Raw genomic sequence first — 12412 nt, 5'->3', positions numbered from 1 at the left:
ATCTTAGCTAGAAGACAGAATTTAGCCCATTGGTGACCACTTCCATGGGGACGCCCAGGAAAACAGATTACCAGACTTGATCTTTGTACAATTCTAATTTACAGTAAATTTGTTGTCGGTATTCCAGGATTGTCTGAATGTCCCATGCATTCCATTGGGAGAGAACACGAAAATGAATTCAAATAAACAGATCTACTCTAACAACCAGCTGAACAAAAAACAACTGATGTGATTTGTGGTGGAATGATAATTTAAGTGTGATTAAAGTGAGAGACACGCTAACTCTGCATTCACAAACCATTAACTTTTGAAGTTTACATTTAAAAAAAAACAGCAATACTTTTCAGAAGCCTTTCAGTTTTACTCATTTAATGTTAATATCTTTCCCCCTGAGCATGTTTTATGCTTTAAAAAAGAAATCATGTTTTTCAATCGTGATTTTATTCTCTAGCGTCTGATGTTATCATGGTAACCTTTGGAATGCACCGGCAGCTCCATTTTAACCTACAACTCAACTAAAAATGTTAAACGCTTAAACCTCTTGATATCGGGTTTTAAAAAGAAACACAGTGTTTGGATGGGCAAGAAGAGATGCATTAACCCTTTGAGTGCCACAGCCCCATTGGCACTCCGATCACGTGACCGCTTCGAGAAGCAGCAACATGGGGATGCTGAATACTATAGCTAGTTTACTTAGCACAAAGCATTACGCATATTTCATTTACCTTTTTGACAATCTTTCCATGCAGTTTTTCGCATCTTCTCATAATGTACATTGAGCCAGGTAAGAAGTATCCTTTCAGATGTGGAGTATATGTTGCTGGATAAAGGGTCAGCATTAATGTGTGGCATACTTGCAATGACATGGTCACTGTTGCTCTTACTTAGAGAAACACGTGAAAGAATTAACACCTATAAAAAAATAAAAGTTGAGCACTTTTACCAAATGATACAACACAATACAAAGTGAAAGTTGCATCCTTTGTTGCTTAGAAGAATGTTTTTGTGAATACTCTTCCAAAGTTCTACTGTATATTCATTTTCATTTGAATTTGTTTGGTGATACCTCTATTAATAGATTACTGGTGTATCAAATGTCTTCTTTTGGAATAATACAAAGAAAATTAATGTACTCTTCTAAGATTTCATTTTGTATATTTTTGTATATTTCCTATATCTGCTGCAGATTGCTAGCCAGAGAGGTTTACACTAACTCTTACCTGGTATAAACCTTTGTTGCAAAACAAAGAGGGAAAAATCACAGTTATCCCTTAAATTGCAACTATCAAAGTTTAAAGAATAACCTCCGCCGAGATTTAATGTGGATTCACTAAACTCCAATACAGGGTTTCACACAGGCAATCCCTCATTAGCTGCTGTTCAATAATGAATTAATTATTGTTAATTAGACAATGGATCTTAGTGAATTCTGGCCTTTGGATTGTATAATATAGGTGTTAAGTAGCTTCTCCTTACAGTACTTCTTCTCCTATACTCTTCAGAAGCTGGAGGGTGGCAGGCCAAGGAGAAATTTTAGGAAGTACTTAATCATGGCCATAGCCTCGCCAACAGACGTGGTAAGGGCTAATACAGTAAGAAATTCAACCATGCCTTGAATAGACATAAGGCTAGCCTAAATATGAAAGGAAGTCAAAGATCAAATCGAGTCTGATGTTTTACAGGAGATAGGAAAATGGGCAGACAGCGTGGTTCATATCTGCCCACAAATTCTATGTTTCTCTTCACTTTGCAAACTGGCGCACACAGAGAAAAACACAAAGTACATTAATACATTGATGCAAACAGATGCAAAATGAACATTTCTCTCTCTAAAATGGTGTACACTTTCTAAAACATGAATTCTTTACCTTGTATATCTGGAGCAATACGTCTGTCCAAACACGCTTGCTCACTGACTGAAATGCACTCTCATCTATTTGAAGCAAATCCTTATCTGCAAGGTTATCACTGTTCTTCTTGCTGGGCTTTTGCAACTCTTTAATCTGGATCTTAAAAACACATACAATTAATATTAAGGGGGAAGAAACAACATTGTTACTGCCTTTGAAATGGGTTTACTTTATGTCAATTTGTTGGAACTTTAGGAAAATACACTTGCTTACTCCCTATGGGTCTAACATTTTACTGCCTGACAAGTTGGTTGGGGGGGGGGGGGGAGGATGGGGGGGGGCGGTGCATCTAAAGCTGAAGCAATTCAAACTTGAGTTCTCTTAGCCCTGCAATGTGAAGTATTGCAGAGGAGGGGAATGTGAGAAGAATGTGATAATATGAAGTGAGAAGAATGAGATAATATGAAGCTGGGTTGTGAGAAGAAGTTTAATGTGAAGTGTAAGAAAAAATGAGAAAAGGGAAAAAGGGGACAGTGTAGAGACAATGGCAAACAAAGAGTGGAATATGGGACGAAAAAGTGGGAAGGATGGTGGATAGGCATACTTTATAAAGAGAGAAGTAATGTATCAATCAGGAATGGCCAAAGGAAGTGGGTTCAGTTGCCCTTATACAATATACTGTAAAGCCTCTTCCCTGTGGTGGAGACAATTTTAGTCTCTTTTCTTTGAATGGAGCTGATCTCTACACCAGCACTAGGAAGCAGCTTCACAAGATTATGATAGCAAAGACAGGGGAAGAGGCAGGCTGGAGAGAAGGGGTAAAGAAATGAGAGAAGTTGACAGAGCTGGCTAGAAAGAAGGGAATGCAGGTGTGGACTGAACCAAATAAATGAATGAGGAAGACACCCCACACCGATGAGCTATTTACAATTGTGCTTTTATTTATTTAAAATTCTTGCCTGTTATTGGAAAACAAATATTCAACAAAGCTATTATGTTTTCTGGGTGGCTTGTGACTCATCAATGGGTTTTCCCAGATCTGACTTTGCGTATCACTTTATCCCACTGTGCCTCAGGCACCAATAAAAAGATTATAAACTCTTCTCGTTCCTCAAAAAGTCTATGTACAGTACTGCAAAGAATACCATTATTATTGCTGTTATTGTATTTTATTCGTACTATCAATGATAAGGAGGTCCTGGCATCTTAGGAAAGCACTGGATATGGAATCAATATAATAGGGCATGTTAATTGTTGGCATCAAAATGTATTTTACCTTCCTCTGGTAATAAATGGAGTGTGCCTGCACTACTACAAAGCTAAATACTTTTGAAAAACTATAAGTAAAACTCAAGTGCTACCTCGATCGGCAAGCTCAATGTATATTAAGCATCTACAAGCAGGGCCGCCAACAGGTGGGGGGGACAGCCGAGATTGGCGTCCCAAACCCGGTGAGTCAGGGGGCCCGGCCGCCCGGACCCCTGTGTGGACGTGCCCATAAAAAAATGGCTATGTCAGAAAAAAAATGCCTGTGTCAGAAAAAAATAAAAATAAATTGAGGAGAGGACATCCAATCAGGGCCTTCCTCATGGGCGGGTACTAGGAGCTAATATAAGCAACTGCACAGGCGGTAGAAATGTGTTAGAATGTACCCGGCTGTGCAGCTGCTTATTCAAAATACACACACAAGTAAATACTGTTATCTGTACTGTCTGTCTGACTGTATCACCCTGTACTGTACTGTGTGTGTGTGTGTGTGTACAGTATACTCTGTGTTTGTTGCTGTAGTGTCATGTGTCGTCCGTTTCCGCCCTGTCCTACCTTCCCCCGGCACTCTGTCCTGGCTGTCCACTGCGGACGTCTGCAGCAGGCTCCTCTGCTGCCGCCCAGTAGTGGTGTGCTTCAGCCTGCAGGACCCCCACCGTGTCTTCCCTCCCTCAAAGCCACCTGGGCCCTAGGCCTCCAGATCCTCAGCCCCCCAACGCAGGCCGTATCGGCATCCTCGGCCCCCCCAGTACCTGCCGGCATCCTTTGCCCCCTCCTACCCCCCAGCCCTACCGGAATCATCTGCTCCCCCCTACCGGAATCCTCCCACCACGTGTCCTCCCGCCCTCAAAACCAACCGGGCCGTAGGCCCCTGAATCCTCAGCCCCCCACCCCTCCCAGGCCCTACCGGCATCCTCCGTGGCCCATCTGCAGTGGCACCCTGGTGGCCGGGCCTTAACGCGCCCTCCCCAGCAAGCCCCCCCACCCCAGGTACCAAAAGCCACCCGGGCCCTAGGCTTCCGGATCCTCAGCTCCCCCACCCAAGGCCCTACCAGCATCCTCCCCCCCTACCAGCATCCTCCGTGCCCCTCCCCCTCCCGACATCCCCCCCCCCCCCCACCAGCATCCTCTGCCCCCCTACAGGCATCCTCAGCGGGCCATCTGCAGCAGGCTGTAGTGGCACATGGGCCTTAATGCTGCCTCCTCAGCCACACCCCCCCCCCAGCTGGTTGAAGCCTCCTGAGTCATCGTCCCCATTCCCCCAGGGCCGATTGAAGCCTCCCCCGCATGCCGATTGAAGGCCCCCCAGCGGGCGGGTTGAAGGCTCCTGAGTCCCCCCCCAGAACCAGTTGAAGCCTCCCCCCGCAGGCCAATTGAAGGACCACCTGCGAGCCGGTTGAAGGATCCCAAGTCTCCCCTCCCCCAGGACCGGTTGAAGCTTCCCCCCTGTGAACCGATCGAAGGCCCCCCTTGCGGACCGGTTGAAGAGGTACTGTAATTAATACTCATCAATACTATACCCCTTACACCCATACTTAACCCCTTCCCCCAGGCCTATACTTACCCCTTTCCCGACAGGCCTATACTTAACCCCCCAAGCCCATACTGAATCCCCCCCAGGCCTTTTGTCACATTGGATGTAGCATTGGGTATCTTTGTCTTTTGGTGAAAATATAAAAGTAAACAGATTGCATTGTAATGTTTTTTTCCGTATTACAATAACAAGAAAACAGTTATGTAAATGTTATGCGGTAAAAAAAATATTTCCGTGGTACTGTAGGTGCGCTATGAGTTGGGTTTTAGGGGGGGCTGCTCCTTTCATTTGTCCTGGGCCCCATGATTTCTGCTGGCGGCCCTGTCTATAAGCTCAATGTATTTTAATGTTTGCCACTGGAAATGAAAACCAGTCATAAGCGGCATAACATTCTTAGTTGTAAGTGCTTTTTAGAAGACATTATTAAGCAAAGCAAGGTACAATAGTGTAGAATCTGTTGGATACTTTATCATACCATCGTTATAAATATATCTTTCACATCCTCTGTTGCTAAATACACATCCTAATCACTGCCTTTATAATACTGATACACGATTTTAAATAAAACAATGTACAATTTTAATGTATGGCCTTATGTTTACATTCATATACAACTAAACGAGTTCTGTCTTATTTTAATTGTTTTGGTATATTTTATATTTGTAACAACATTCAGTCATTAATGAAAATTTAGCATAGTGACAATACATGCAATTCCTAATTTATTTTCTGCTGTCTAAATTATGGCACTAGTGCTTTGTTTAACCAAGTAGGAACATTGTTGACTAACCAATGTTGTTTTGCTTTTGTGTGTGACTAATTATGTAGGTAAAGAAATGGTTTCCTGTCAGCAATAATTAAAAGTCAATGAACATTTCCTAATAATTTGTTATTTCAAAGACCAATTTGTTATTTTCGTACACTGAAGCATCAATCTATCTGCATTTGCAACGCTTAACAGTTGGTAGTTTTAACAGCTGCTAGAAATGTGTGTCAAATTACATAAAATGTAAAGTCCAAACCACACACAGTTTTCAGCAATAGCAAAACTTTTCTCTATAATGCTACGGTACCTGTTTAAAGCTGCTACTGTATGTGATTATTTTCTGTTTTTTTTTCTTTTGCTTGGTCATTAACTTATTTCAAATGCTACACCTGTCCCAGTGTAAAATAATGTTACTATGAATAAAGATCACATGGTAAAAAAAAAAATTAGATAAAATTATGATTAGTGAACATTGGACATTAAAATAAGCTATTCAGTTTTAATTTGTTATTGTCCTGCTACGAGAATCTGCTTGCTGTGTTTATTATTATTTTTTACACACCACCAACATATTTCACAATGCATTTCAGTGGGAGTGGGAGTAAATAACAAATAAAAAGAACATAGAAAAATATTACAACATTAACATATACTGGTAAGAGAGTAAAACATGATGGAATTTACAGTCTGTAAGGGAAACTTATTAAAGGCTGTTGGCAAGTTCATTCAACAATACTATATGTAGGTGTTGTTATGTCTTTATTGATAGAAACTGTCTCAAAATGCTGCATATAACCTTACCTGTAGTTGTATCCATCTTTCATAGTCGAGTGGTTCAAACAAGTATTCTGGCTTGACATGAGGAAGCGATGCACCTTGGTTTCTACAGTATATGAAGAACATAATGTAAACACCAGAAGCTTGTTAAATGGACAGTAATTTATGTATTAGAACAGCATTGTCAATTTTAAATAACGCACAAAAACACTGACACCCATCCACACATTTATACCACTTTTCAGAGATACAAATACCTAACTGACAGATACATGAAATGTTGGCTCATTGTCTAACTTTTTCTCAGATGTTAACTGAAAATTTATTAAAAGCTTCAGTTAATCACAGTAGAAGTATGTGTAATATTTAAATGGGGGTATGTATCTAACTGATGCTAATGCTTAGTACAGTACCTCCATCTCCTGACTGGAACAACACTTTACATTCCAAAGACTGGCAATAAAAATGAATAAATAAGAACAGACGCAAAAATAAAGAGCTCCAAAGCAACCTCAAATCCAGCCTGGTTACACCGTAGAACTCTCATTATGTTTTGAGGGGAAGAGAAGATGTCTAATGGAGACTAGCAGATGATATTATTGAGACTGAGAACTTTAAAATGTGTTTCTTTGTTCTCAGCTTTTAAGTAAACACATTTTAAAAAATATAACATGTCTAGTTATGAGTAGTGCTGAAAATTTCGATTTTAAACGGGAGTTCTCAAATTAATATCCATTAATAGTAACCATTAACCAGCTGTAAGTGCCAATTGTTCTTTACTACTGTAATGTTTCAGATGCAAAAGAATATGCACGGAGAAGTCTTCTTATAATTTTAGACTGACAAGGGCGAATAGGCAAAAATGTCTTTACAGGTGAAGAAGGCTGTTCTTATATCCAAAAGTCTCCTAGATAATTTATCATACATTTAAGCTTCATTAAATGTTTATTGCTTGTAGCGTCTGCTTAATTGATGTCAATTAGCTTTTATAATTGATCTAGCCAAGATTTTGCATTGAGTACTACAGTAGGCTAACTTGTCCACTTTAATTAATTTCTCAAAATCTTATTGATTGCTATCGACACAAACATGTAATCTGTATTTATTCCATAACAAGCAGAAAACTGTTCGTGTGTGTGTGTGTGTGTGTGTGTGTGTGTGTGTGTGTGTGTGTGTGTGTGTGTGTGTGTGTGTGTGTGTGTGTGTGTGTGTGTGTGTGTGTGTGTGTGTGTGTGTGTGTGTGTGTTTTATGACATCTTTTTTGTTACAGGTGTTTTTTCTTAGAGAACTGACTAACTACTGTACTACACTGCTTAATCATTTTTTTTAACTACTTGACCCCAAAAAAGTGAACTTTTAGCAAGTTTGACAATTGTACAAATATCAGATATATTAAATAATTAACAACATAATGCATTTATAGGAGTTGCTTTTGAGGGTAACTACAAGCTTAATAGATACTGAGCAGAGCACAAGACAGCTTAATGTTACAAGAAAGAACAAAAGTGACCACAATTATACAAGCATACACTCCAAATATTGTTGAAAACTGAAAGTAAAATATAATTAAAAACGTTTACTGACTGTTAAAGAATAATGTCTGCACAATACAGATAAAATTGGAAATCAGTATCATCTTTGTCAGACCTAAGATGAAGTCTGGTAGTATTTAATAAGATGGCTTCTGGCATGGGAAGACACCCTAGAGCCCATTCACTTGACCATCGGCCTAAGTAGCACATTATTCAGTTCTAATGATCTCTTTCTCCAGTTTTACTGGCATTCCTGCCTTACACATTTCTACAAGACAATCTAAAGTGACGAATTTCATTTTAAGTCAATCCCTGTGTAGCTCTATGTAAATCCATCTGCTGGTTTAACATTATATTCTAAATGAATGACAGGATGCTTATTTTCTTTTTTAATGATTTTCTCTTTTCTGCCTCTCCTTATATCTCCCTATGGTCATGCTTACCTGTAGTGATCTGTTCACAGCTGTATTCTTCCTGTTTTACTTACCCCTACGGCTACGGCCCCAGTCACTGCGTGCATGCACGCATCAGAGCGCCTGGCGGTTAGTGCACCAGTTTCAGCCGCGACCTGTGGTCTCTGGTTGCGAGTCAGGAGAAGAGCAGGAGATTGAGATAGGGGGTGGGGGCGTGGGCACAGCCAAGACGTCACGCGACTGGTTCACGCTCATTGGCTGAACCGCCGCCGTGACGTGGCAAATCTCGGCCATTGCGCCAAAAATCTTGTCTTTTGGCAAAGGTCATCATGCTGTCTGCAGGCGCGCGGCAGCAGTGACTGAGGCCAGTCCCATAAAGGACCTTATCTTGTTCGCACCGCGCACACCATAGCACACAGCCGTGAGCAGTTGGGACAACACCAGAAGCTTGTTTCTCTACACAAAGACTACACCACCCTCTCCAAAATCACCTTTCTCTCCAACGTAGCCCTCACCAGCTATCAGTAAGCCTCCCAACATACAGTACTACAGTGAAGCAGCAGGAGTTCTTTTTTTTAGGCCTGGTATTCTTATAGATCTATTACAGTATATAGTCATTCCCACTATTCTAATGTGTGTTTGCTAGGTCCAATAAACAATGTGTATATTATAGGTACTACTTAAAACGTATACACATGATAAAGACGAATCATAGTTTCCATTCACAGCATGTAAAAAAAAACATTGTTGAAAATGGCAACCAACATGAATTATATTGTTAGTAACTTACTTGAGGAAAGTAAGCAATATAGCATGTTGCCAGTGGAGCTGTAGAACTCTTTCTGTGGGATCAGAAGGCAATGACTGGCTTGCAGTAATTCCAGGCAGCATTTGTCCACTCAGGTAGAACAGCATGTCATAAATGGTTTTTGTCTGCTTGCCAAGATTTATTGGTTTTGTTACCTTTCGTTGAGATTTAGACAACTGAACTTTGCACACACCACTAAAAAAAACACACAATCTTTATTTTCTCCAATAATATTATTTATATATTTTTTGCTAACTTTTTTGAGACATAAAAATACCCTAATGTGAAAATATATCAGTCATATATAAATGAAATGCAGATGAAAACCACTATTTTAAGGCATTTCATGTCACCAATTAATATTGAATAGTTTACATGTAATATTATTTTTCAGCATCTGCAGTGTGCTTCACAAAGTCTAGATGTGTATTTGACTTCTTATACAGTACTGTGCAGATATTAAATGGGTGCCACATACACGTGAAATAAAGAACATTACTAGTGTTTGCATTTGTTGTGCTCGGAAATTCAGATACATTTAAACCCATCAATGTAATATGTCCTTGCAACTTATTTCAGAGCAATGGGGTTGTAGTGGCACTATGTTAAGTGTGCTGTTCTTTTGATTTCCCACAACTGTACAACTGGCGTACCGTGTACATGATGTTGTAGAACAATCTTTTACTGTGGTGCATTACCTCCATAGAGAATGTGGAATAGTGATGGGATTACATCCACTGGACCATCCAAAGAGGCTGAACCATGTTTGAACTGCAGATAAAACTTTCTGAAAGAATATCAATTCGTCTGTGTCTTCTTCAGGATAAAATGATAGTTCCAATTGATCCTTTGTTCTTTGGTACCGAATCTCTCCATCATTCTGCAGTCTTTCATTATCTACTGCATTGTCATCATCTAAAATACATTTAAAAGAAGTGTAACTCTTTAGCAGAGCAGCACTTCGGAACATAGCAGGGATTCTTTCAAACTAAATCAAGAGCATCCACAACTTAACACAAAGTTATAACTTCACTTTATTTTGCAACTCTACCTCATTTTCTCAACTGCAGTATAACACTGCATTATTGTGTAATATTTACTTAAGGGAAAACTCAGTTATTTCTGTTTATATAAGATAATGTTATTAATTACATTAATCTAACTGAAAAAGCACCTTCCCGGGCTATTATCTACAACATTTCACAGTTGACTTAAGCAATGGATAAATAAAAATGAGCAATAACAAAGATTGTGTTCTACAGCTTGTTTAGTTTGCAATAAACACTCTGAGGCTGAACATCACCCTTTTCATAAATGTAGAAAAAAAAAACTTGCCGTCAGTGAAATTACTTTGATCTCAGCTGTCTCTTCTTGTGCATGTACATGTGCGTGAGCCCAGGACTAGAACCAAATAATTATTTCTAATCTTGAGTTCAATTGCAGTTACTGACAGTACATTTGAAGAAGAGGCTTGTAGGGTTTGGCAGGCTCTCTACACTATGTTTTCATCTACTACATCTATTGACAAGGTTGCACTATATATACTCAAATTCATAGGGATAGTTGCTATGGCTAAGTCACAAACCCAGATAAGGTATCACAAATACAGACCATGGGGGAGATGTATCAACGGTTAAGCAAGGGCACATTTATAATTGTTTTGAAACATTGCTCCATTTTCTGCTTGCGTTTTCTCAGATGTTGGAAAGTGTTTCTTACATCTGACGCAAATTGTTAGCCAGAAAAGTTTCTGCTACCTCAGAACTATTGGATTTTTTTTTAAGGCAAACACAAGTTACAAAAAAGATATACAGGGATGCAGAGATCTATTTATCTGTATGTTGTATTTAATATGTATGCTGTCTAAATCACTCCCAAAATTGCAAGGTGACACAAATGGTGAAAAACTTGGATCAAAGACCTTGATACATTGTCGCAAAAAATGCAAGATGAAAATCATTTCTCAACATTAAAAGTTTCTATAAATGCCTCAAATGCAAAATGTGCAAACTAAACCTACAAGAGGCAAAACAGGTCAAAGGGTTCTCCTACTCAAACTAAGAAGGAATCAACAACTTTACAAATTGTGATTCAATTCGTATAAATTGCAGTATATCTTATACAATGCCTGTGTGCAAAACAATATATTGGTCGGACGACGCAAATTAAGATTTACAGAACACATCACAAATATTCAGAAAGGGTTTATGCAGCACCATTTTTGAAGACACTTTAAAGAGTGTCATAATCAGAACCCAGCAGGGATTAAATGTATCGGTATTGATGTATTAGAGTTTAACTGGAGGGGAGGAGACAATGTTAACCAATTTCTAAATTGGAGACTCAATGGATCCACACATTAAAAACCTTAGTCCCGTATGGATACAATGTGGATATAGACTGGGGAGCCTTTCTCCAAAATTAACAAGTGTCCTTTTCCCATACATCTGCAATCTTCGCTGTCATGATTGTATTTAAGTGGAACTCAATATTCTGTTTAAATATATGTTTGTTTACATTGTATGGATAATCTTCTATGCTGAATATGCTATTAACATTATTGTTGATTAATGTGCATAAGATCAATTATATTTTTATAATACTTATTTAGTATATTTTATAATTTTTATTATTATAAATTTATTAATACAATCGTTCATGGTATTGTACTGTATATAACATCCTAAAAAGAAGCTATAGGTATAGATATATTTCTCCCTGTGCAGTATTTGCCCTGATGTACTAACATTGGTCCTCACTTTAAATCTGATTGGATACCTTATATCGCAATTAACGAACCAGAGCAGATCTGCAGGTATAAATATAAGGTATAAACATTACAACTTTATACCCCTGATGAAGTCCATTAGGACGAAACACGTAGGGTTTTGAGAGCCTACCTATGTGTTAATGTATACTTAAACGGTTTACTTACTACAATACATCTTTGAAAAGAAGGCAGAGTGTGTAAAGTCATTATTTGCCAATCTCACTCTGCATACACTCTGCATACACTCCAATCAAGGATTTCCCGCAGTTAGGTGACGTGCAGGAATGTGATCCACAATTGAAGGCAACGAATGACTCAGCGGAGAGGCTGAGGTGTTGAAATGCCAAGACAGAGCAGCACAGGAGACTGGACCGGATCTGTCTCACCCGTGTGAACGCCCTACCATAACCTGGGAGCCAAAGTGGAGCTTGGATGCACTGTACAGTCAGAGGTGAAGGACGAACGTTTCTCCAGAAGAGAGGCACAGACATCAGCATCAGCTGTAAGTAGCATGACTGATTTGCGGGGTCACAGAGGCGGACACACAGAGACACCAGGACTGTAACGCGTAGCTCACTACAAACGAAGTGCGACCGCGGTTGCGCTCATCCAGCCCACCAGCGTGGGAGTGTCTTGCGCACCGGACTCTGCCCCCTGACCTCTGTGATGCTCGCGGGTCGGCGCGCTGAGTCCCGC

The 12412-nt window shown here is 39.6% G+C and overlaps 1 protein-coding gene across 5 annotated transcripts in view; it reads right to left on the bottom strand.

Annotated features, from left to right (window-relative positions):
* CFAP47 (cilia and flagella associated protein 47) overlaps positions 1 to 12412 on the bottom strand; it is a 663944-nt gene that overhangs the window by 417735 nt on the left and 233797 nt on the right. For all 5 annotated transcript variants that reach the window (XM_075590256.1, XM_075590258.1, XM_075590257.1 and 2 more), the window contains 5 exons: positions 9645 to 9861; positions 8929 to 9141; positions 6218 to 6299; positions 1869 to 2009; positions 726 to 912 (listed from right to left, as the gene is read on the bottom strand). In XM_075590256.1, coding sequence (XP_075446371.1) covers positions 726 to 912; positions 1869 to 2009; positions 6218 to 6299; positions 8929 to 9141; positions 9645 to 9861 — 840 coding nt within the window. The remainder of the gene's footprint in view (positions 1 to 725; positions 913 to 1868; positions 2010 to 6217; positions 6300 to 8928; positions 9142 to 9644; positions 9862 to 12412) is intronic.

This window comes from Ascaphus truei, chromosome 3 (genome assembly GCF_040206685.1).
Source record: "Ascaphus truei isolate aAscTru1 chromosome 3, aAscTru1.hap1, whole genome shotgun sequence".
Classification (NCBI taxonomy): domain Eukaryota; kingdom Metazoa; phylum Chordata; class Amphibia; order Anura; family Ascaphidae; genus Ascaphus; species Ascaphus truei.
This window is presented reverse-complemented; position numbering and strand designations above follow the sequence as displayed.